Here is a 27,679-nt window from a genome sequence, read left to right on the forward strand (position 1 = left end):
ATTGTTCAGTCACTGATACAGTATCTGCCATCAAAAGACCAGAACAAGTTGCACCTTGTGTACTGCATCCAATTCACCTACTGCAGGCATGTCCAAACTATGGCCCTCCAGCTGTTGTGAAACTACACGTTCCATCATGCCTTGCCACAGTTTTGCTATTAGGGAATGCTAAAACTATGGCAAGGCATGCTGGGATGTGTAGTTTCACAACAGCTGGAGGGCCACAGTTTGGACATTCATGCCCTACTGTATATGAACCAGGATGGCTGCAGCCTACTAGGAAGCATTAAATGACATCAATATCCATGTCTCTGGTTAGCAGTATGTACTGTATGACTGGACAAATGGAGCAATGGGCAGTAAGTGTTAGCAGGAACAGAACACAACAATGGCCGCAGATGGACTCGTCAAGTGGACACATTTTCATCTGTCAGTTGCAGGAAAATAGAAGTCATTTAAACATGGATGCTCGTCTGATGAACTTACGCACAAATGTATCATTACGCCCTGTGCTCTGTATGAAACACTTTTACTTATAGCTCATGGCCCCTGTCTAGATCAGGGCTGGCCATATCGGTCCTGGTGATCTACCAACAGGTCATGTTTTATAGACCCCTTAGATCAGGCATGTCCAAACTGTGGCCCTCCAGCTGTTGGGAAACTACACATCCCAGCATGCCTTGACATAGTTTTAACATTCCGTAATAGCAAAACTGTGGCAAGGCATGATGGGACTTGTAGTTTCACAACAGCTGGAGGGCCATAGTTTGGACATGCCTGCCTTAGATGGTGCACAGGTACAGTCATTACTAACGGTCACATTTTCATGTCCTGCTTTCATCCCTAACCGATACATACTACAGATCCACAAGTGGCCTGGAAAACATGACCTGTTGGTAGATCTGGAAGCTGCGGTTTGGTCACCCCTGTTCTAGATACTACAAATACAACAAGACCTTGCCAATGTATTACCTATAAACATACTGTACATAGGCATACTATACAGATCACCTGGCAGGAAGTGACTACAGATCACCTGACCAGTGTGTGCGAGCATATGCAGATTTCCGACTTCTTCGCACTCACACCGGTCTAAAGCTTATTACGTCCCAATGGGTGGATCAGGGTGGCACCCCAGCATGATGCCGTAAGCCCCATTACATAGTATATTCCCGCAGATGTGAACACATGTATACTTTGAGGGTGACTAAAATACACCTGGAACCAGGTTTGGGGGTAAATAACAGATGATGATGATGACTGCCAGATCTGCTTGTGATTGGCTACTCGTGAACCCTACGCTGACAGTGATTGGTGCTTTCTTTTGCTGTATCAGAATATGCTTCTGTGGGCGGGGTTTGAATTTGTTTTTAGTTTTCCTTGTGACAACAAGTTGGAAGGGAGGAAGGGCGGTGGGGTGGTCTCTGCGGTATGCAGTCAGGGGATAGGCCATATCTAGGTCGGAAGTCACCAGGTCAACCATTAATGGTCGACAGTGAGTAGGTTGACACCTAAAAAGATCAACATATCTTAGGTCTACACTACCAAAAGGTCGACACAAGCTTATGGTCAACATTGATTTTTTTTTTTCGTTTTAAAGGTGGTTTTTCATACTTTATTATCCAAGCGGCCATCGCATGGGAATATAATAGTGCCTGAAGCATGGTGAGGCACCATGCACGAAGCATGGCGAGCGAGGCGAGAGGCCACGGTATATACTGTATATATACTGTGTCCATGTTGACGTACGATTACATACACACCAAAAAATCATGAAAAACTCATGTTGACCTTTTGACTGTCGACCTTGCCTATGTCGACCATAAGCTTGCGTCAACCTTTTGGCAGTGCCGGCTAAGGTATGTCGACCCTTTTCATGTGTTGACCTAGCCAATGTCGACCATTAGTGGTCGACCTAGACATTGTCTATCAGGTGCACCCAGTGGCGGTTTTTACCTATGGGATGCAGGGCTGCAGCCCCTCAGGTAAAATCCGCCACTGTAATGAAGCCAGATGCACTTTGCAGGGGCTGGCGATTCTATCACCAGCCCCCGCCAGCGGCCAGCTACACAAGATGCTTGCGTGCCCGTGGCAACGGAGACTGCCGCGGGTCCCCGCTGCCACCCCCACCGTCGCCGCCGGTCCCCCTGGCCGCCTCGACCCCCCCCAAACTGGGCAGCGTCTCCCTGAAACGAAGGCGGGCAGGGAGACACTGCCCAACCACCGTGAGACAGCTCCATCTGTATGTACTGTGCATTCACCAGTCATCATAATAGTACAGGCGCCGGGAACACTCTGTGTGGCGGCAGTGGCGTAGCTACGTTTTGGGCGCCCCCCCGACGTTAGGGGGGGGGGCACCCATACCCACCCCCCTCCGCCGCACCGTCGAGCACCCCCCCCCCGTCGCCCCGCCGCCTATGCTAACCCCCTCCCCCTCCCCCGCAGTCTTACCTATCGCGCTGGTCCCGGCGGCTCTGTCCGTTCATCTGCTGAGGACCACCACAAAATGGCCGCCCCGTACAGCAGACAGATTCAGAGAACTGTTTGCTATATGGGGGCGGCCATTTTGTTGTGGTCCTCATCAGAAGAACGGAGCCGCCGGGACCAGCAAGATACGTAAGTCTGCGGGGGATTGGGGGGGGGGTAACTATAGCACCGCAGCCCCCGGCGCCCCCACATGCACAGCGCCCCCCCGCGGTGGCGGGGGCTGCGGTGCTATAGTTACACCCCTGTGTGGCGGGGACCAAGAGGAGGAGCAGCAGCGGCGGCAGCAGCAGGGGGTAGGGGGTGCCTGCAACATGGCCAGCGGCAGCCCCCATCCTGTAAAAAGCAACAAGCCGCCACTGTGTATACCGTAACTGTCTCTGCTGTATGTGAGAGATTTTAGCTGCTAAGACAATTCTAAATAGCAAAGGTAGAACTGCTAGAACCCAGTATCTGTACAAATGTAAGTTTATTTTGCATGCATTGTATCTCATTCTGCATCAGCTCCTTTGTCCTTAAACCACCTTTATATCTATATATAAAAATCGATGTGTGTGTATTTGTGTATGTTCCCTATAGACTCCAAAATGGCCTGACCGATTTCGATTAAATTTTCAGGCAATCTTCAGATTAGCCCAGCGGGTGATCCTGTGAAGTTTGGAAGCGATCGGATCGACAGAATTTTTTTTTTTGCCAATTAATTGATTAATGAGATTTCGTTACCGCCAAACTTCTGTCAAATGCAACTGAATATTCAAGCCGTTGTCGACACGTATTCCCAAATCTAACAACCAACTACAAAAATACGGATTGGCTGTGCGAACGTGCAATGTTGGCACCAAAAAATGATGATGTCAACAAGCTCAATGAGCAAATTCAATTGAAAATGCCCGACAAAACAGTCAAATACAAATCGATCAACACAGTAATGGACGAAGAACAAGCCGTCAGTTATCCAATTTAATTTTTTAATTAATTGGAACCACCCGGAATGCCACCGCACGTATCAACATTGAAGGTTGGATCACCGGTGATGCTTATTCGCAACTTAAACGCACCAAAGTTGTGCAACGGAACCAGATTGACCATCGGCACTGTACCTATAGATATCTGCTAAAACTACGTCACATGACCGCCCCCATCCACCAGAAGTCATCTGGCTATAGATAATTAGTGCTTCCCATGCAAAGCTGGGGTGGGTCGCTAGTTATCTTATAGAATTTGAATGACATTTTAAGCCACCGAGTAAAAATAAAATAATTGAGCCCAATTCGCACCTAAGAATGGTCAAGAAAGGAAAGTGGGGGTAAACATCACCATACCATACATACACCGCTGGTGATCACTCTCCCTGCACAACCACCCTTGTAGATGGTGTGGCCATACCCCGTGCAGAAGCATGGCTCATGATGATCGATGTTGGGGAAAGCGCACCCACTATCTTCTTTACCGCCACCAAGGAAAAGAAATACGGATGGGAGGGTGGGGATTCACAAGAAAAGAGGACGATCACCCTAGCACGTGATCACTTCTATCCTGCCTACTCCTCCCTAAACATTCTGATTGGCTCAACCCCTATCTCATTTACATACCCCCTGATCTACTAGCTAAAGTTTCAGCATGCCAGAACCCTTCAGTGGTTTATGTCTCATCACTGCTTATTCAGCATTCGGATTTTCTTTTTGCTAACATTGGTCAAATCGTTTCTGTAATTGGTTTAGAGTAAATGTTCACAACCAACAAAAAGGACAGGCCATTCTTTTTGCATGTTGGAGAAGTCACATGACATGTCAGGCAGCGCTCACCACCAGCAGCGCTTGGCTCAGATGCTGCCTGGCAAACAGACTTTGCGGCTGCACACGCCTGCCCCTTCAGAAGCGCTTCAGTCCCTTCAGCCGTGATTGGCCGTTTTAGTACTGCTGCATAGCAGTTCCAAGCATGGCGTGAAGTCTGAAGGGTGAATACCGGGTATGATTGAGAATTTTTCAATCCCGGGATTGAAAAAATGGCCCATGATAGGCCTCCCTAGACAGAACACAACAGTGGAGTAACAGTGGTTAGGTCATTTCATAGCTGAATATGGGTGTGTCACCGGAGTAGACGAAGGGTTTACTTTAAGTTTTGCTAATTAAAAAAGATTCCTGTATTGGACCTGCAGGTAAGGTATCATATGACTTCGGACAGCCGTACACCACAGCACATCAAGGGGACTCACAAGGTGAAAATACAGTACTTAGTAGTCCGTTAGACAGAAAGGGAAGATGGGACACAGACTGCTTGACGTGAATGGACTGACAGGACGGGAAAAAGTGATAAATAACAGCTCTAAACTTTCGCTTCTAGGTGTAAATTATTCTAAAGATATTCAACCTTTTTACCTAATGAATATTCCAATGTGGACGACTGAAGGGACTTCCTGAGACAACAGATATAGATTTAGCGATAGGAGCGAAGCCACGTACAACGCAGGTTCCGTAATGATCCTTAGATGAAAACCTAAGCAGTCAACAAAAATTCCCAAGATAATACTTCAGAAGCCAAAGACGGGAGGGTTCCTCTCATTTTCAGCCCCTTGGAGACTCTTTCTTGGTTAATGTCTTAAGTGTAAACTCAACTAACACATTACTAATTTTTTTTGATTCATGGGAAACATTTAAATGACAGAAACACTAGCCAATCACATTCATTAGCCTCATCTCCACATCTCTCATAACTGGGTAGTAATGGTGCTTCGGCATGTCGATAGGTGTTCTGAGGGCATCTGGTGGGGTTCTAGGTAGCCTTGCATGCTATGCAGAGGTCAATACTGCTGGGTTATGGTGTTTGGGACCTTACATTGTAGATTATTAGGGGCAGTCTTACAAGCAAAGCATGGGCTGGGGACAGCTTATCGGCCAAAAGCTGGATGACCACCCCACAAGCAGGAGCTATGAGACAGCCCCACAGGCAGCAGCTATTAGACAGCCCCACTGGTAGCAGCTATGAGACAGATCTTGGGCAGGAGCTGCGAGACAGCCCAATGGGAAGGAGCACCGTTATGTTCAGTTCGGTTTCTACATTGAACCAGTTGAGTGGTTGAATGTGATATCTGTCTTGAACATAACCGAGCTCAATCAAACCTATTACCTGATAGACTATAAAAGAAAATCCGTGGAATTTTCATACCATTCCGAGATATTATACTCGGATGGTTCATGCATCTCTGAGAACCAGGTTATTAGTCCCCGCAAGCAGTGCTATGCCTAAGGAGAGCTTTGCAATGTACATATACAATATTAAGAAGGGACTCACTAGGACTAGTGACATTGCTGATGCCTACAATGCGTTGGTTTAGCAGAGGAGACAACTGCCGGGTCTGTGTAGGCATCAAGGAAAGCTTCAGCCAACATCTAACATGCTTCTAAAGGGGCATACACACGGAGCGATTTTGTGCTATTTTCTAAGCAATCTGACTAGATTGCTTAGAAAGGAAGCACACATCTCTCTGTGTGTATGTTCCAAGAGATTAAATATATCTTGCTAACTAAGTCAGTGCATGCAGTCAAAATCTAGTCATATTGCTTAGCAAATGACTGCAAATCTCTCTGTGTGTACAGAATGAGAGATACTGATCGCAATCTCTCATTCTGATCCACTACACGGCCTTTTTTTTTTTTGCTTAAGCAAAATTGATTAGCACAAATCTCTGCGAGTGTATATGCTCTCCATGGGAGATCTTGACACCGGCAAAATTGCTTAGCTCTACATGTGTATGCCTCTTTAAGTCATAAAATGACACACATATATACTGTATACTCTCTACTCTAAAGAGGCCATTACACCAACGCTACAAAGCATTCTGCATCTATTCATTTATTTCTAATGTACTGTATAAATCTATCCATTCAGATACACTTCTATATAAGCATAATGACAATATATTATGTAAAAATACATTATGTAAAATTTGCTAAATTTGGGTCTAATTCAGATGGTCTCGATAAGCAGCGAAATTCGCTACATGCCGAGCACTGAAACATCGCCCACTGCCCCACTTCCTGTTCCAATCAAACAAAGTGATATATTCCAAACAGCTTTATTAAAAAGTCCATAAAATTCAGCGTTCACATCAAACCTTTTTTTTCTCAATATATTGTTAATGAAGCACCACATGCAACAAAGACAAATTAAAAAGATACAATCAAATTTGCATGTGATATAGGCGATGTCACATCAAACTTTTCACACAGAAGATGTTCCACTCCTTTCAGAGTAGTGGAAAGTAAAACCTGATGCGTTTCGTTTAAACCCACACACACACACACATATACACACATACAGTAAGCTTATAACAAGTAGTCTGAGTCACCTGAGTCTGAGTCAGCCTGACACCTCTCCAAAATCATGTACACACGGCACGATTTGGCCAGGTGATTTTGACTAGATAGTCAAAATCGCCTAGAAGATTAGGCAGAATCGCCCCAGGTGTACACTGGCACGGCCCTGTGGCATCGCTACCGCCCGGCCAAATAGACTGCAGGCAAGGCCATTTTAATTAGCCACCACACACACAGTGTATTTAGCTGTCAGCAGGTGTAGAGACTGGAACTCCCTGCTGGCTGACACCTCCAACCCCCCCCCCCCCCTCCCATACACACACACACACACACACACACACATGAACCAGGGTATGCAGGTGTGTACAACATTGTTATTACTTGAGGCGGCATTTGTGTTCCATAGGCATTTTAGCATTTTAGGGTGGGACCTGGGACATTTAAGGGGCCGCATCAGTCGGCGTAGAGACAAGTCTGTTCATACCACTGCCGGCCAATAGTGATGGGGAGCTGAGAACCGCCCCGGCGTCTTTTAAATGATCATCAGAAGCATAAGAAGATTTTCTATCACTGCAGTATGCGGCAATAGAAAATAATCTTCATTTTGTTACATAGACTTCTTAATAGTTGTAATAAATATTCTCAGCACTTATCTCCTGTTTGCAGAAAACACTTTCATTTGGCATTTCACTGTAATGTTTTCACTACTGAGATTTTAATTGCCTACAATATTAATCACATGGTTGGGTGGGGTTATTTTGTGACTTTTTGGTGAAAATGGTAAATGTGCAGAATGTATATGTAACATGGTTAGCATATCAGACACTGGGCAGAGATTTACGCCAATTAGATTCTAGCTCTCGTTTCTCTTTTGCATCCTAGGCAGAATCTGATTGGATGCTAACATTAGCCCCACCTGCAGTGCAGCCAGTAGCGTAACTTCGTCCCAGTTGCCCGGAAGCGAGATAAATATTGGTGATCACATACACGGGGATTCAAATAAAGACTTTGATCTATATTTTATAAAGCAGGCCACAGCATACCAGATTCATTCCATAGGTAAGCATAGTTACAGGCAGCAGCATACAGGTAATCCAGCATAGAAGAGAGTCTTGCAAACGCTCCGGTGGTCCCTAACATAGCCCACACTCCGGCCTATCGCTTGGGCATCTAATCCACCATCAGGAGCATTTACCCTCTGCCCTGGAAACACTTATATCAGGAGATGACAGGTGCTGCCGATTACCCAACCTTGCTTTTGCTACTGCTCCAAAACCTGGTCTGGATCCTCCACATTACTCTCATGTGGAGATACAGTATGCTGTCTCAGCTACTATATATACTGTATATATATATATATATATATATATATATATATATATATATAAATAAACACACACATACAGGATTCTGAACTGATTCAAACTCATCTATGTGGCTGCACCGCCCCGTATATAGGCCTTTGAGTGCAGGTATATATAGTGCAGCCTTGGTCCAAAAGATCTTTGTGCATGCCCAACTCTGAGCAGCCCGCAAATCCATCTACACGTCCACGGCAAATGTATTTTAAGTGCAGACGTCCTGATGCGCACAGCTCCTCCCATTCAGCCTCAAGTGGAGAGAACGGCTGCCTTTCATGCTACTCTAGATAACCCGCAGAACCAAAGAGCAACCTCTGGGAGGGGGCAGCCAGGTCAGACAGTGGTTGACAATGTAGGGATCTTGTCATATTGTGTAAGGGGCATTATGGTGTGTGGCATCATATGTAAGGGGCATTATGGTGTGTGGCATAAGGTGTAAGGGGCCCTACAGTGTTTGGTATAATGTGAAATGGGCAATATGGTGTGTGGCATAAGGTGTAAGGGGCATTACAGTGTTTGGTATAATGTGAAATGGGCAATATGGTGTGTGGCATAATGTGTAAGGGGCATTATGGTGTGTGGCATAAGGTGTAAGGGGCATTACAGTGTTTGGTATAATGTGTAAGGGGCATTATGGTGTGTGGCATAAGGTGTAAGGGGCATTACAGTGTATGGCATAATGTGTAAGGGGCATTACACTGTGTGGCATAATGTGTAAGGAGCATTATGGTGTGTGGCATAATGTGTAAGGGGCAATACAATGTGTGGCAAAGTGTGTAAGGGGCATTACGGTGTGTGGCATAAGGTGTAAGGGGCATTACAGTGTTTGGTATAATGTGAAATGGGCAATATGGTGTGTGGCATTATGTGTAAGGGGCATTATGGTGTGTGGCATAAGGTGTAAGGGGCATTACAGTGTTTGGTATAATGTGTAAGGGGCATTATGGTGTGTGGCATAAGGTGTAAGGGGAATTACAGTGTATGGCATCATGTGTAAGGGGCATTACACTGTGTGGCATAATGTGTAAGGAGTATTATGGTGTGTGGCATAATGTGTAAGGGGCAATACAATGTGTGGCAAAATGTGTAAGGGGCATTACGGTGTGTGGCATAAGGTGTAAGGGGCATTACAGTGTGTGGCATAATGCCTAAGGGTCATTACAAATAGTGTAAGGGACATGAATCAGGAACAATAACATACAGTAGCAGTATGGAGTGTTTTTGGGTGGGGGGCCCTAAGCCAGTATCTTGACTAGTGCCCCATGAGGTCTAAATCCAGCTCTGCTAAGAAGCATATTATGTGCCGGTTGGATGAAAAATCACCAATCAGTAGGAGAGCATTCACAGAAGGCACTTCACTAGTGTGACTGTGAGGACCTTCATCCTCATCCGGTATTTACACCTGTTCCTGACCCCACAACAAAGACACAATCATATATACTGAAACTCATGTTATCTATTACAAGGGTAATACTGTTTCATCAAATGATAATATATTGGGGGACACATACAGCATTAATGAACACAGTATAGGAAGAGTATACAATGATCAGCCGGTTTCCGGGTCATTGTATACAAGACCCCTCTGTACGGGATGCAGTTTAAATCCCGGCGGTCGGGATCCCGACCGCCGAAATCCCGACAGTTTGTCCCTCCGTGGGTGTCCACGACACCCCTGGAGGGAGAATAAATTAGCGTGGCGAGCGTAGCGAGGCACCGGGCCCGCTGCGTGGCGAGCGCAGCGAGCCCGCAAGGGGGGGCGATCCACGTCCCCCCCTTGTCGGGATTCCAGCATCGGGATTTTGAACGCCGGGATCCCGACCGCCGGGATTTCATACTGAATCCCTCTGTACATGTCTGGGAATACAGACTATAGTGCAAGCTGCAAATAGCCGCACCAAGAATTGGCTGCGCAGATGTTATTATACTGTACTTAAGGTGTGGACAAGCTCTCAGCTGGCACAAGGCCACAGGCTATAGTTCTACTAGTTTTGCAACTGGATAAGCTGCAGCTGACAGTGGTCTGGTGTTTCCCAGCCTTATCAGCCTGTGTACACAGTGAGGGCGCTGTCTTCTGGATGCTTGGCTCATGCTATCTACGCTGCTTCTATTTTCCATGCTACAGTATATACGCTGCTTCTATTTTCCATGCTACAGTATATACGCTGCTTCTATTTTCCATGCTATATACGCTGCTTTTATTTTCTATGCTGTAAACAAGAATGGCAGTTCCTGTGTGAGACGTGGTGCTAAAAATGTATTGCTATATGCACCCCTTACCAGCTATAGTGCGCAGTGGGAGCAGCTGTCAGTGTAACAATACGCATGAGTATGTCTGATTTCACTGGAAGACGATGGGCGAGATGCAGGAATGGCTCAAATGCGGCCAATCCATTGAAAATGCTGTTCTTGGAGGTTTGGCCGCGGTCCGCATATACACAAAGCCCAGAATGCGATACATTCCGAGGCTAGGCCGCGGTCGGCAACACAGACTGTATACGCACAATGACATGTGTTGCACACACACGTCATACACAGTCACGACATACAAGAAACACGATGCCTACAATCTGCATACAATCCCTCAAGATTGTACGCTTGTGTGTAATGTCTTTCAGGGGTATGGGGGCCTTACTCTTCTCTTGTGGCAAGTATACAGCCACCGCCAAACTCTCGTGGTCATTGTACAGCACACTGACAATTTGTCATGGTTATTGTACAGGAGACCAGCAATCCCTCATAGCCAGTATAGAGCGCACCTCCAATCTCTCGTGGTCATTGTACAGCAGAACACCGAACTCTAGTAGCCAAAGTTTTGTGTAGCTCTAATATCGGAAACAGATAACTAACCGCTTCCTGGTGGCCACGGGGTAGGGTGCATGGCCTCCTACCCCCTAGTGACGCCACTGGCCAAACACCAATATCTTTGGTGGTACTTGCATAATCGCCCACCAGGGTGAAATTGACTAAGATGATGGGAAATACACTTCACAGGTCATGTTGCTATGGGAAACCAATCACATCCTGTCTACTATCTTCTAGAGGGCGGTAAATAAATAAGAAGTAGCTTCTGATTGGTTGCCCATAGCAGCATGACCTGTGAAGTGTATTTCACATCTTAGTAAATTTCACCCATAATCTCTAGTGAGTATTGTGTGCGTGTATCAGACCGGTAATCTCTGGTAACTAGTTTGTGTCAGGCAGATAATGTCAGGTGACACTCTATAATCAGTGGTAATTAAACAGTCCTATTAATGTCTGGCAATCATAGAATAATCTCGGATACTATAGTGGACTTCTGATCTTTCCTGAACAATATATAGTAGACTTCTGATCCCACCATGATGTACTCTCCATCCACTGACCACTATCCTACAGCGGAATGTCCAAAGAGCTGCAGGATACTGGACAGCTCCTAGTGCGGATTTGATCATAATGTTTGATCCTTTCACTATCAATATCATAAGAAGCGTCCTTATCTCCTTACTTATATGAATATGTTCTCTTTTATAATGTGTACTGTACATTCTGATTAAGCCCACTGCTCATATTAACTACTATTAACTATATTAACTACTGATATGTACAATATCATTCGGTCATTGTACTGTACATTATGTGTAGAAGGGCTCTACTATATACTACTGCTACTGTACTGTATACTTCTGGTCTTGGCATTCTGCTGTATAATATTGGCAATGTCTCTATACTGTATACTACTGGCCTAGGGAGTATACTGTATACCTCTGGCTTTTGACTGTATATTACTGGCTTTGGCACTGTGCTGTACACTATTGGCATTCTCTCTACATACATACATACATACATACATATATATATATATATATATATATGTATATGTAACTACTCCTCACCTCTATGAGGTGAAGTACCGCCAATGACAACTAGAGGACACTCCACAGATCAAATGTCTCCTTTGTGCATTAAACTAACAGAAAGTGCAAGCAATATTTGCAGGGACACTGATCTGTTTCAAACTTTTTGGATATGGAGAGAGGGAGTTGTGAAGACAGATTGGAGGTAGGAGCAGATAGGGACTGGGGGCGGGGTGGAGAGTCTGTTCGCTAAAAACGATCTGCTAAAAATGTCAGCGTCTCTCATATTTGTTATATAAATTCAAATAAAAACTTTGTAAAAAAAATAAAAAAAAAGATTATATATATGGTAAATAATACAGGTCACTATGATAAATAAAAATGTTTGCTTGGCACTCAAAGGGTTAAGCCTGGTAAAGTGGTGATAAAGTGGAAGGTGGTAACGCAACAGCCAATCGGCTGTGTTTGAAAAATGACAGTTAGGAATTTATTGGCTGGTGCGTTATTACCTTACTGGCCCCATCATTGCCAAATATGTCTTACCCCTTAAATGCATACTACTGTTTTAATAGCCCTTTACCAGTCATTAGTATATATAAATATAAATAGATCTCCTGATCCACTTCTCAGTGTCAGTGGTGCATAATATCTGACTCATCCTATCATAGCCATGGGTAAAACAAGGACTGGAACAAACAATGGAACTGGATCTTTCAAAGACGCAGTAGATTCAAAAGCAGGTAAAAAATTATAAACCAAAGTTTCGGGTCTGACACGCCCCTTTGTCAAGGTGTAGGGTGGAACAACATGATACAGAAAGGGCTTACCTTAAATAGGGTGCATGTTACATGTATATATACACAACGACGACCTGCCACTAACATTAGTGGGTGTCTCGGTGCACTCTGTAAATTACTCTGTTATTGGGTTTCCTGAGGAAAGCAGCTATTTCTGCAGAGCAGGACCCCACCCACATGGTGCCGACTATACTGGCTGCAGCATGTCATTTTTATTGCAGTTGTATTTACAGCACAGGGAATACAGGGACTAGGGGGCTGGTCAATACGAACAGCACTTAGATTTATATGACCACATGGATACAGGTATACTATATGTATTCTCAGCATATATATACCTGTTATCATATTATATGGCACCACAAGAGGTTCTCAATAGATTCCTTAGTACAAAAAACTGAAACAAAACTAGAAATCCGTGCAAGAATGCATAATGTTATAAAGGATTTGGTGCTACTACTAAACGGAGGGAGGGTGCGATGATTTTAGAATTAGCGAAGGAAAAGTGGGATGGGTACTAAATACAGGCAGCCGGGATCCCGGGAGTGAGATCCTGGGGGCCAGAACACAGACACAATGGTAAGTAATTTTACCCTACCTTTATTCAGATTGCTAAACCCTAATTGGACCTAAACATGCCCAATCTACATACAATCTGCATCCAATCGGTCAGAATTGGATCCAGATTGATGGAATTGAGCCCTAATTGTTCTGGTGTGTACCCCCCCTAACCCAAACCCCCCCTCCCACTGCCTAACCCTAACATCCCCTCCCGCTGCCTAACCCTAACCAACCCTCCCACTGGAGTCAAACCTCCATCCCCCTGCCTAACCCTAACCTCCCCTCCCACTGCCATCTTTTCCATTGGGCTTAATGAGCAGTTGCCCAGGGGCCCAAGAATTGCAGGGGCCCACCCCAATGGGAAAGACGGCACTGCCCCGGGCAGCAGCATCAAGGCAGCGGGGATCCGAGCAGCGGCGGCTGGGAGTTTGTAGCGCTATTTGCCGGGCGGCGGGGCGGGAAGCGTTGCTGAATTTGAAAACAAATTGAAAAGACTGGCCAGATGCTGATTGGCTAAATTCTCTCAGCCAATCAGCGTCCAGCCAGTCTTTTCAAAATAGCGCTACAAGCTCACAGCCACCACTGCCCAGATCCCCACTGGCTGGACCCGCTGCTGCACATAGGTGGGGGGGTGTGTGGGGGGGCCCAGTGAATTATTTTGCCCTGAGGCACGTGCTGATGTTAAGACGGCCATGCACACACACACTGTACGGACCCAAGTGCAGGCCTGCGTACCGATGTGTACGGGTACATAACCGATCGCTAGCGCCGGCACAGAGGAGAAATCCTTTGATGATTAATTACCATTCAAGGATTTTTCCTCCTCTGGCACGCCCACAAAACACCGGGGGTGCGCATGTGCAGACCCACACCATCAACAGAGGAACTGAATCGGCCCCAATATACTGAGAGCAGTGCTTTTTCTGCAGCAGCACAGCATAGTTGTAGGGGCCGGTTTATAGAGCGCAAATAGAAGACAGGCTAATGTAAAAAGTACGGCTTGCCAAATAGTCCCATATACTGTAGTTAATGCACTGTCTATTAGTGGTATCATTACACTTTACATTTCAAAATTGGATCAGCTGCTTTCACAAAGGCACTCAGAAGGGACGGCAGACTACGACAGCACTTCCAGACAAGCCAATCGGCTCCGCCAGCCAATACAAGGGCAGACATTACAACGCACCACGTGATAGAATATAGAAATGTTTTACCATTAGTCGTTATCGTTATAGAAGGATGCATGTGTAACGTATCGGTGCTTGTCTGATCTGAGAATGTGTGTGCACATTGTTATTACACACACACACACACACACACACACACATCAGAATAACATAGGCACGGCCTAGCGCCCCACATATTCCACTCATGGTACCAGGTGGTTGCCATGCCGGTTGTAGCCAATGTTTCCGCTGTCAATATTTGGAAGGTGCCCGAGTAATGTTATAAAGAGCTCTTTCTAGAACAACACAACATGTACTAGGAAGAGAAGGTATATAATAACAAGTAGCAAAACACTATCAAGGATATACAGTAAATTATAAAACCTTGGTGGACATAAAGCCAGGTCCATAAATATTGGGAAATCGACACAACTCTCATATTTTGGGCTCTATACACCACCACAATAGATTTGGAATGACCCAAACAAGAGGTGCTTAAACTGCAGACTTTCAGCTTTAGTTTGAGGGTATTTACATCCAAATCAGGTGAACGGTGTAGGAATTGCAACGGTTTCTATTTGTGCCTCCCACTTTTTAAGGGTCCAAAGTAATGGGACAAACTAAACAATCCTAAATCAAACTTTCACTTTTTAATACTTTGTTAAAAATCCTTTGCAGTCAATTACAGCTGAAGTCTGGAACACCTAGACATCACCAGACGCTGGGTTTCATCCCTGGTGATGCTCTGCCAGGCCTCTACTGCAAATGTCTTCAGTTCCTGCTTGTTCTTGGGGCATTTTCCCTTCAGTTTCGTCTTCATCAAGTGAAATGCGCAATAGGATTCAGGTCAGGTGATTGACTTGGCCATTGCATAACATTCCACTCTGGTTGCTTTTGCAGTATGCCTCACGTCATTGTCCACCTCCACTGTGAAGAGCCGTCCAATGAGTTCTGAAGCATTTGACTGAATACAAGCAGATGATATTGCCCGAAAGCCCTTCAGAATTCATCCTGCTGCTTTTATCAGCAGTCACATTATCAATAAATACAAGGAAACCAGTTCCATTGGCAGCCATACATGCCCACGCCATGACACTAGCACCACCAAGCTTCACTGATGAGGTGGTATGTTATAAATCATGAGCAGTTACTTTCCTTCTCCATACTCTTCTCTTTCCATCACTCTGGTAAAGGCCCGAAACACGTTGATCTGTGGAGGACATACTGTTAAGTCAACTCAGCATTTTTTTCAAGGTTCCCTAATCCAGTTACGGAGACTATGTTCATCTCCACCTGTCAGGAGGTCTTGTATATACTTTTAATATATGTTTTATGCTGTTTTTTTTACTTTCACCCAAGAATTTTTTTTTTCCCGGAGAATTGATCTCCATCGGTGTTATTCCTGGACCCCTTGATTGGAGGCTGTGTAAAGATACCTTTCTACACACATAAGGCTTGATCCCTAGGTGAGTCATGTATATAAGGGGATTATATCTGGGAAGTGTCACCATACTTGTACAGTGCGACACCGGTGGTAGAGTCCATTGACATAGAAGACCAAAAAAACTCCTATACGTATAAAGGGCATATTTAAAAGTTCAGTGTGTGGAATATTCCCATTGGGGAACCACGGTCATTGGATCCAGTCATTGGAGTTTGTCTGGAGAGGATTATACTCACCATCTAGAAAAGAAACCCCTATGTGAACATAGGGTTCTGACCGAAGGTCAGTTATTACTGTCAGGTTTTAACGACAAGACAGAAGAGAGAGGATATACATGAGAATATCCCTATGTGTAAACTGAGGATTCTATTTGTATGTTGTATATGGAGGCACAGCGCTATTGACACTCCTCTTTGACATTTGTAACGTATTGGGAATTGGTAGATCCTTGGAGTAGTCAGAAGCCACAGTAGCAGTGGCGCAATCAGTGTCCTACACTCTTGTCTTTTTGGTTCTCTTGATTGTTGACTTTGATCCATACTGTATGCATCTACCTCCTGGAGATTGTTCTTGATCAGGCCAACTGTTGTGAAGGGGCTTTTCTTCACCAGGGAAGTAATTCTTCTGTCCTCCACCACAGTTGTTTTCCATGGTCTTCCGGGTCTTTTGGTGTTGCTGAGCTCTCCGGTGTGTTCTTTCTTTTTATGAATGTTCAAACAGTTGAACTGACCACACCTAATGTTGTTGCTATCTCTCAGATGGGTTTATTTTGATTTTTCAGCCTAATGATGGCTTGCATCACTGATAGTGACAGCTCTATTGGATCTCATATTGAGAGTCGACAGCAACAGATTCCAAATGCAAATGTCACACCTGGAATCAACTCCAGACCTTTTACCTGCTTAATTGATGATGAAATAGCAAGGGACTAGCCCACACCTGTCCATGAAATAGCTTTTGAGTCGATTGGTGCATTACTTTTGACCCCTTAAAAAGTGTGAGGCACATATAGAAACCGTTGTAATTCCGACACCGTTCACCTGATTTGCATATAAATATCCTCAAATTAAATATCAAAGTCTTCATTTAAAGCACATTTTGTCTGGTTTATTTCAAATCCATCTTGGTGGTGTATAAAGCCCAAAATATGAGAAATAATACAACTATTAGGTGGAATATGGTGATATGTTAAAAATGATATGGATGGGCATTATCATAAAATGCAAAAAAATTAATGAAACATTATTGGTTATATAATTGAGAAAATTATTTTGTTCCTAGGCTTATCAACCCAAATAGAGAGGTTTCATTATCCATTAAGAGAATACTATTTAGTTACTCATTCTGGGCCACGGCAGACATAAGAGGGCTTTCCTCACTGCCAACTGATCTGAGATGGGGATGGCCAAATTGTGGCCCATTGCCTGACACCAGGTAGGTAATATTCTGGACTCCAGCAGACATAAGAGGGTTTTCCTCACTGCCAACGGGTCTGAGATGGGAATGGCCAGATTGCAGACCATCGCCTGACCCCAGGCAGGTCATTTTCTGATTTAAAGTTATAGATCTCCACCCAAAAGCACATTTCAACCTTGGGGTACAAAATGTAATTAATGTATTAGTGTATAGTCTATAAAAAGAATAACGTTTCAAAAAATTACATTTAATGTTGATGTTTTATCATGATAATATCATTTTTTTTGAGGAGCCACACCAACTGCCACCCAAATATGACCCATATAATAGGATACAGTATGCATGCCTAAATCTAAACCACCACCACGGCCTAACACTAGGACACCCCAGCATACGTACAGCTGAGGGGACTGCAGCAATGGCATCTCAACTGATGCCGGGATTCCAGTTCCAGTGTTGTGGCTTCTGGAAAGGATTTTGGCACCGGTATTTCGACCACCAGCATTGTAACCACTTCCCATATAATATGTTTGTCTCCCTACTATATTATTATTATTATTATTAATAATAATAACCCTTGATACTTTTGCAGTATGGATGAAATATCGCAGATTTCTAGAGGCATTCAATCTGTGCCGATCCAACATTGGAAACTCACCTACTCAATGCTGCCATTGGCGGCAATTATCTGTTTTGTTGGAAACGGATTGTCAAATTCACGCCCATTTTCCGACAATCTGCAACCGTTTCCGACAATTTACAGACAAACGCTGTCGGAAACGGCCGGGATTCCAACTGTCGGGATTGAATACCCTCCAACGTAGAGTTCCAACGGGACAATCCATGTGTATTTGTAGACCGTGAATAAGGAAGTGACAAGTAATAAGCTATTCTCATGTTACTCTCATTGTAACATTCCTACACAGCATTAAATGTCCACCAGCCCAAATCCTCTTAACAGATTCCCGTACATCAAGTTCATTGACTATCTCTCTGGCCGACAAGTCCGGCAACGTAATATTCACCACAGATATAAATACATCATCTATTTCTGTTAGACGTCTGTTTGCTCTTTATTGTCCCATTGTCTGAATTAGACGTGTTCCCATCTTCAGTTTCCTATTGGTTTGCACTTGTCCTGTTTTTAGATGTAGCAGAAGGTGTTTTTGTTCTAGAAAGTGGCACAAGTGGAATAGTGGTAAAAGGTCTGTCCGACGCAGAGAAATTTTTTTTATAACGTTTTATAATGAGGCGAGGACAGAAAACGAATCAATCTTCGAGTATAAATGCAAAAACAAACCAGAAAAAGTAATATATATACAGTAGTAGTAGTAGTAAGAGGACATGTACAAATCAATAAATTACAGGAATTAGATGGAAATATCATTTAAAGTAGAATGTTCATGCAAACGCACACACCATCTTGTAGTATACGTTAATAAAGCAATGCTTCCTCTCTCAAAATGCTCTAATAGAGGAGATAAGCCCTTTCCCTGACAAAGACGGGTGTTCTCAAAAGGCTAACTTAGGATATAGTCTCCGGCCAGGACACTATTTGCAAGGTTTCTAGTTCAAAGCGTGGGAAAAGCCTATTTAGAAGAGGAAGCAGAGGTATAATCGTCTTACTGCAACAGCATTAATAGTCCACAGCAAAAAAAAAAGATTTTTTATTATATCCCTTTTCCACTGACATAGAAAAAAATCCTGGGTTTTTGCACATGAATGCGCACCTACCCTGGATTTTTGTCAGTGGAAATGGTGAAATCCTGTGTAAAGTGACCCAGGGTTTTTACCCTGGACACAAGCAGTAGCGGGTCAGCAGTGGAAACAACTCTTACCTGGGATGTTGAACCGGTTCCAGTTGTCTGGCCGCCGGGGAGAAGAGAGTGGAGACCCACCAAAATCCCAGGTCAAAATTCCTGTGTATGACCCAGGATTTGGGTGGGATTGGTATTAGATAAGTTTATAGATATTTTTAGTGGTTTAGATAATTTTTTAAATTTTTTCCAAAATGAAGTGCAGGACTGTCTGACAAAGCGATAATACTCCCCTTACTTTTACCACCACGTATCAGCCAAAATCGTTCAGCAGCTCCAGTGGCGTTTGATGAGTTCACTATTAGTTATAAAGTAGCAAATTCTTTATTACCGCTGCATCCTTATAACTAGGCCGGAAAGTGAAGGGGGAGGAAGATGCAGGGTAAATTGAACAAACTGACCATCAGGCGGATGACTTGTCTGTTATACATGTGTGGGGCCCATTCTGTGGTAACTTGCTAGGGATCCTTGGTGATATGGGCGATATTTAATTATTATTATTTATTATTATTATTATTTATGAACAGTTTCTTATATAGTGCACAGTGGCGTAACTATGAAAATTGCACCCCCCCCCCTGCCGAATTTCGGCAGCGCCCCCCCAGTAAATATAACAAACCCCCCCCCGCCGCCGCCCATGCCTTAACCTTCGTTGTGCTGCGGCTGAGACCCACAGATTTTGTCTGCGGTCCCGGCTCCCCTCCTGCCCTGGCTTCTGCTGGTATGAAAACGGACCATCACAAAATGTCCCCACCCATACAGCAGACAGTTTTGTGAATGGTCTGCTCTATGGGGGCGGACATTTTATGATGGTCCATTTTCATTCCAGCACTGCAGAAGCCAGGGCAGGAGGGGAGCCAGGACCGCTGCGCAGACAGGTAAATCTGCGGGGCCCAGCCGCAGCACAGCGGCATTACAATAGCCCCGCATACCCCCGGCGCCTGCACTTACACAGCGCCTCCCCACGACCGGATCTGCGCGCCTATTGTTACACCACTGATCGCGCATACATATTCCGCAGCGCTCCATACGACATACGTCAATCTTATTCATGTCGACCATGTCCACGTTGAGCTTGTGTCAACCTTTGTCAATGTTGACAGAGTATATTAACCCTTAGGTTTCGACGTAGGCGCTATCTACCTTATCTATACCGTAACTGTTCTCCTAATCTTGCCTACTTCAGCAGGAAGTGGGTGGCATATGGTAACACTATACTCATCCAGGAGTTGACGTCACACCCCCTACCTGAAACCGCTTGGGTAGGCCTGAGTTTTCCCTGACACTCCCAGAAGACGGACGGATTAACACCCCCAAATGCCGGCTTCCTGTCAATCAACTTGTGAATGGCTTGCGATTTAAAAAAAACGCTGGATTTTATCACTGAATGGCCTCATGCGTGCGTACTGTTATTCGTACGCAAGCACAGTCTATCGATAATCTAAGTACCCCCCGCCACAATTCGTACACAATATAGCGCATGTCTGTGCAGTGTTAGAAAACGAAAAAAGTCACATTTGCCAAGTAAAAGGCAATGAGAACCAGATGCAAAAAACAAAATGAAAGTAATCATTAAGCACAAACAAATGCAAACATCTGTTGTATTTCTCTTCAAAAGATCAAATGGGAAAATGATTCCGTTCAGCAGAACAATTCCAAATATCATTCTGCAGATTGATTTCAGCAGCCAATAATAACAGTACCACTGACAGGTGATCAGACATAATCGGCCAATCAGAGGTGGCAGCATCAGACCGCATTTTGTGCCAGCCTCACAAATGACCCGCAGCTTGATTAGTGCGTCACTTCTATGGTCAGCCTGGAAACACCGGTGAAAATGCGTTCTTTCTGACCTCTGCCCCCTGCCACCACTGCTTAGATGGCCCCTCCCACATCGGTACCACCTGTATGTGCGCACATTGCACATCTATGTACAATTCTACTGATTATGGACCCATTCAGACCTGCTCGCTGGGATGCGTGTGTTCACAGCCCAGCGAGCAGGTTAACGCAGCGCTTGAAATCGCGCCCCTTCCTCCACCAGCCGGGGATGCAGTCGTTAGGTCTACAAGCCTTAGGTCGACAGTCATTCGGCCTTAGGCCGACAGTAACTAGGTCGACACATGAGATCGGTCGACATGCATTCGGTCAACATGGTCATTAGGCCAACACAAGCATTAGGTCAACAGCATGAGGTCAACAGGAGTGTTTCATGTAGACCTTTTTTTATGTCAACTTAATGCTTGTCGACCTAATGACTTTCAACCTAAGTTCTGTCGACCCCCAGGGCTGCAAACGGATATGTACAGGTGCACAGGCAGGGGTACGCCTGTGTTCGCTGGGGCCTGCCCACTGTTTTTGTGGGCACGCCCACTGTTTTTGTGGGCACGCCCATGAAATGCCGGGGATCCACCCTGGAACGCCCCCGCCCCTCAGTCTCCCGTGGTATGGCCAGCGAAGGCTACCCTTCGTATGGTCCATCCTCAAGGAGACCCCGCACCTGCGCACAGCGCACCGTGCCCCTGCGCGGTTTATTGATGTCCGGGCGGCTGCGAATTCGCAGTCCTCCAAACGGGTCTGAATCAGTCCGAATATGATACTGATGTTGCAGCATAAGAAGCAATAAGCATGGTAGCAGAATATAAATCTCAACATCATATCCCTAATCAGTTTTTGTACATTAATTTAAATACTGCACAGTGGAGGTGTAAATTCATAGCCATGGATGCAGCCTATGGTGGCCAAACATTACCGAAAGGATTACATCACTAATACAACTCTATTGTTGCTTGAATCAACTACAGTCTCTCTATCACTCACAGCCGCCTTGTATTCAAAGCACTTGAGTTTCCTTCCCAGCAAACCCTCCCTGAAAACATCTCAGACAACAACCTGCCACCTTCGTCTCTGCAACACCAACAGCGCAGACACTGGAACCAGGAAGTGGAGACAAACACAGACCAACTTTGATGTGCTTGCATAGAGTATAATGTCAGCATTAATTTAATGTATAGACGTCAGTTTTGCTGCTGCTTTTTGACCGAGAAACGGTTTAAATGATCAAAGCTCATTCAAGAGGAAGCATTTGACTGTAAGCCTCTGTGTATAGTTTGTATGTACCCATAAGCTACTATGTGTAGTTTGTATGTACCCATCTTAATTTTCTATGCGTACACACTCAAAGGAGTGATGTGACTGAAAACAGCACTCTAGAACATGATGGCGCTATATAAATAAATCGCTGAGTGCATCATGCTATTAGGTATTGCTGGGGTGGTTGTCAGACAAGGCCTCTTGGTGGATGGATTAAGGACGCTCACCAGCTGTTTATCTATTCTACAGCCAAACATTTCATATGAATGAGGCGAAACTATTACTAGTTTCACCAAAAGTTACACAAAATAGTTTCAAAGACGTAAACAGCAGCTGTGACTTCCACCTTGTCCACTAATGCAGTGATACTCAAACTCGGTCCTCAGGACCCCACACAGCTCCCATTTTCCAGGTCACCCGACAGGTGCACTCATTACTGAATGACACAGTTTTAAAATATCCGCAGGTTGAGGTAATAATTTCACTTGACTCTGTGAGGAGACCTGCAAAACATGCACTGTGTGGGGTCCTGAGGTGCGACTTTGAGAACCTGTGTCCTAATGTGATTAGGAAAGGGAATAGGATTTACTGCCAATGTAGTGGTGCAGCCTCTTTGGTCCTGGGTATGGGATGAGGAACACTGGGAAGAGTGGGCACAGAAGCAAAAGAGGCTGGCCAATACAAGCAGAGACTATGAAGAAGGTACAGGCCTCACCATTTCCTCCCGCAAATGCCTAGCAATATCGTGTCCAGCCCATAAATGGGATGTGAAAACCAGAGCGATCGATTCTCTAACACTATACAATGTAGTAGAATACTTTAAGATCCAAGTATATAAGTTAAACATTTGCAACATGTGTTTTATTTCCACCAGAAGCATGAAAATAATGAACCAATATCTGGGAAATGATGTTATTGCAGTGAGGATTATAATGTTATTCTGAAGAGTAATTATCATTTTTGCTACAGCATGACCCAACTTTCTGCTGCCAACTCCTCTCATACACTGGATCAGGGTGGATAATGTGAGATGTAACTGAAGACATATATGCAGCTTCTATTACCCGTGAGAGACTGATACCCTCTAGCAAAATATATATATATATATTATCAAATACTAACCGTTGTAAACTATAACTCACTAGTTCTGTTATGTGAAATATTTTAACCAAATGATGTGTCCAATACACACACACACACACAGGCTGAGCAAAAGGAACCAATTTTAAACTGCATATGGTAATAGTAATGTTGGGGTACATTTGTCATCTCAAAAAGATTGTACTACCAAAAATGATATCAATATTATCCCCTGAAAGGTCAAAACACATTATTGTATGACACAACAAGGATATCAGAATATTGTATCTTACACCAAAATGTTATTGATGTAAGTGGCTTAGTTCCCTGTCCCAAACAAAACTAATCCACCTACTGATGTGTTCATTTTGTTCTCCTATCTTGCAGTTTAATTAATCTATCACGTCAATGTCCCACGTCAAACACCCATACCCTGAAATGACTAATCCACGAAGCCATCCCATTACCAGTACAGTATCTCCGACCACCCTCATATATATATATATATTATATATACACAAACAGACACACACAAGCCATTTGTATTAGCTGGCAGGGGATGCACTCTGACACCAGCTCACAATAGTCACAGAGATGGCAGCGAAACAGCAGCTGGAATGAGCAGCAGCCTCAGATCAGCACCCTGCTAGTGGACAGCAACCTAGTTCTGAACTTGCTGTGCACACAGCCGTGTATCCAAGACTGTTCCTCTAACCATCTCTCTCGCTCTCTCTGTCCATACAAAACCATTTGCCTGCACTCCTAGCATGCAGCATCCTTCTGTATCCTAATCTCAGAGTTCAAGCAATACAGGGGGAGGGGAGGGGGAGGAAGGAGTTGAGATGTGTTTATGGAGAAAGATGGCAGCTGTTATAACCCACCCAAAAGCCTGTTTAAAGTAGGCCCCGGGACTAGATCTGAATAATATTGCAGCTTTTGCACTGAGATTGCAAACCAGGGTGGGAGGATTGCTTCCCTGTTCCATCGCGGCACCCCAAAGGCACACTGCATTGCTGCTTCAGAGGGAGCACGGAGCAGGGATCTGCAGGCATGTAGCAAAAAAAAAAAAAAAATTGCATTGCTGGTCTTGCACCTGGATGCAGCCATGATGGATTCCAGAAGCCAGCCATTGCATGTTCTAGGTGCCTATCTATTCCTCCTTATAGCGTGGAAAGGATAAACAAACACTTGTATCCACATAAGCAACAACAGATAAAGAGAAGGACAAAACATATAAAGAAAAAAACAGCCTCTATCTGATCTCAGGTCCTCTACGTCTCACCCCAATACACCAGGTACCCATTAACCCTTAAGCAGCCGGATCACTTAAAGGCTGCTCAAGATGTTGACGTGTATTTATGGCATACAGGCACATAAATAGTATTGTGAATGAAACACACACATTTGCAACAACAACAACAAAAAACACCACCATCTGGTGAATATCAGGCCTTCCTATTGATTCATGGAAGTAAGGAATGGAGGGGGGGGGGGGTGTCTTTGCCAGTGCTTACAGATATTTTTAACCCTTTCTCCACGACACGGTGTGTAAGACAATTCTACTTGAACGTGAGCAGACACCAGTGCACACTCAGACTAGGGTCTTGCTATGTAGGTGAGGGTGAGCTGGTGCAGACAGCACTCATTAGAGAGGAGTGCAGGAGGAGCCTGTACAGGTTTAGATAGTAGACAAGCTTACTTGAGTACGGACTGCTCCTTCTCCTCTTCTTTCTTCTGCCGGTCCATGACTGCAAGGATGGTCTTCCTCTCATCCTCCGTAAGATGGCTAAGGTCTGGCATCTCGGGCAAGAGTGGCTGTGCAGGAGGGAGAGGGGCACCCCTGGGCCCGACGGGAGCAGACATGTTGGTGGATAAGCAACACACCGATTGGAAATACTGGATCTCAAGCAAGTTGATGGCAAGACATAGAACATAAATTACACAGATCTGCGGCGAGCCTTTAAATCACGGATCCGTAGTGACAGGGCGGACATCGAGGTACGAAGAGAGAGCCGGGCTCAGTGAATTAGACGGAGGAGGGTAAATTGGTCACAAACATAATGCTGCAAACGAAGGAGCATTAATGCAAAGCAATAGATCCAAAAGGGATGGCTGTTCTTGGAGGGACATTCCAGCTTTGTGCTATCGAATGCCCCCGTGGATATTCCCCCCTCCCCCCTGCACCCCACAGACGGTGCAAGGTGTCCCTGCTCGTGAGCTGAGGGGGCTGGAGAGAGCTGCTCGGTGACAGCAGCAGCAGCAGCTGGAGACAGATGGGGGAGGAGGCAGGGATGCTGGTAGTGGACGGAGCTGAGCATGCGTTTGTCACAGCTAGGTGGAAGGGGAGGAGGTGAACTAATATATATATCCTCTTCCGGAGACTAAAGAACAGGAGGGTTGAGTGAGTCACAGATGACCAGATGGCTCCTACTAGAGATAGGCAGATGTATGCACACTGGAACTAGCTTATCGCACCCAGCGCAGAGGAAAAATAGATGTATATTTCAATTAAAAAAAATGATGAGGTCAGAAATGGAAAATACATGTGTTTATTTACAGGACAATTCTGTGCATTGCGAACCTACTGTCATTTCATCGTGAGAAATAAGGGGCACATGTACTAAGATGGGAGGTGGATTGAAGATGGGATGTTGCCCGTAGCAACCAATTAGATTGTGAGTGACTGACTGAAAAAAAAAAAAAAAAGGCAGAATGACATCCAATCAGAGATCACGTTCACCTGTCGATGGCGAGTCTGACTAAAGGATACACATACCGGCTGCTGTGGAACTACAAGTGCAATAATGCCCTGTCAGCGCTGAGCCTGCATTGTGGGATTTTTTTGTTTTATATGAAGAGGAGCTATAGGGCCAGATGATCTAAGCTTCAAAAGTGATAAAATGGAGAGTGATAAACAGCCAGCCAATCAGCTCCTACCTGTCATGTCACAGACTGTGTTTGAAAAATGTCAGACAGGAGCTGATTGGCTGGCTGTTTATCACTCTCCATTTTATCACTTTTGAAGCTTGGAGAATCTGGCCCATAGCCAGAAGAGGCATAAATGACTTTAATTAAACATGAGCAGGACAGTATAGTATATAGGCAGATCCGTATACATCACAGGATTCGCAAAGTTTGCAGCATATACCTATAGCTGGTGCTAAAAATTAGTTCCGGGTGACAGGTGTCAGCGTCTTGGTCGACAGCCAATACAGTAGGTCGATACTGATAACATTTCGGCACATGCAGAGGCCGACGTGTCACTGGCTGGCATGCAAATATCGACACACGCAAAAGGTTGACATGGCAATGGTGTTTAGACTTTTTCATGCTTGACAATCCACATGGACTACAATGGGGGCACGGTCAGTTGGTCGACCTAAAGATGGTTGACAGTCATTAGGTCGACATACTGGCAGGTCAACATGGGGTCTAGGTCGACATGGAACAAGGTCGACAGGTCGTTAGGTTGACACAAGCATTAGGTCGACATGGTCTAGGTCGACAGTCACAAGGCCGACATGGGGTTTTTCAACGGTTTTTGAGCCGACATGTGCCGACAGGCGGTATTTCATACCTACCATCCACTAGGGCCTGATGGGAGAATAAAATAGTGTGCCCGAAGCATGGTGAGAGCAGCGAGCCATGCGAAGGGGACTCGGTGCACTTAAAACTGTGTCCATGTTCCCTGTGTCGACATTTGGGTAAAAAAAAAAACAGTGAAAAACCCCATGTCGACCTTTTGACTGTCGACCTAATGCTTGTGTCAACCTAATGACCTGATCATCTTGTGCTATGCTGACATTCCAGTATGTTGACCTAGTCGTGTCGACCTAATGACTGTCGACCCTCTTTAGGTCGACCATACAATCCATACCCCAACGATTTGGAACGGTAAAGTGTGCTGAGCACAGCGCCACACGTTACACTAATTGGGGGGTCCCGCGTCGACAGATGTCGACATTGACACTAAAACCGGTAAAAAAACTCTTGTCAACCTTTTCATGCGGTGGCCATTGCCATGTCAACCTTTTGCTTGGGTTGACCTTTTGCATGTCAACATTTTCCCAATTCTCGACCCTCTGCCTGTCGACCATTGATGGGCAACCTATTGACTCTCTACATAGACACTGTTGCACAACCTTAAAAATAAAGTATAGGTCATTAAGTCGATCCTATTAAGGTCGACATGCATTGGCTTGGCCACTGAAGGTCGACACCTTAAATAGGTCAATATGGGTAAGGTAGACAGGGTTGGAAGGTTGACGCAAGCATTAGGTCGACAATGGGAATGTCGACAGTCAAATG

General features: G+C 44.8%; 1 protein-coding gene across 45 annotated transcripts in view; it reads right to left on the reverse strand.

The window, feature by feature from the left end:
* The window catches only part of RIMS2 (regulating synaptic membrane exocytosis 2), a 558,076-nt gene extending 532,413 nt beyond the window's left edge, over nt 1-25,663 (reverse strand). For 16 of the 45 annotated variants that reach the window (XM_083186901.1, XM_083186897.1, XM_083186890.1 and 13 more), the window contains exon 1: nt 25,071-25,660. In XM_083186901.1, the coding sequence (XP_083043027.1) occupies nt 25,071-25,234 (164 nt within the window). In that variant the 5' untranslated portion in view covers nt 25,235-25,660. Of the gene's footprint in view, nt 1-25,070 lie in introns of all 45 variants that reach the window. The other 29 variants (XM_083186899.1, XM_083186894.1, XM_083186895.1 and 26 more) reach the window with 12 other exon arrangements.
* Nucleotides 25,664-27,679: the final 2,016 nt, after the last annotated feature.

This window comes from Crinia signifera, chromosome 5 (assembly GCF_055691185.1).
Source record: "Crinia signifera chromosome 5, ASM5569118v1, whole genome shotgun sequence".
Lineage (NCBI taxonomy): Eukaryota > Metazoa > Chordata > Amphibia > Anura > Myobatrachidae > Crinia > Crinia signifera.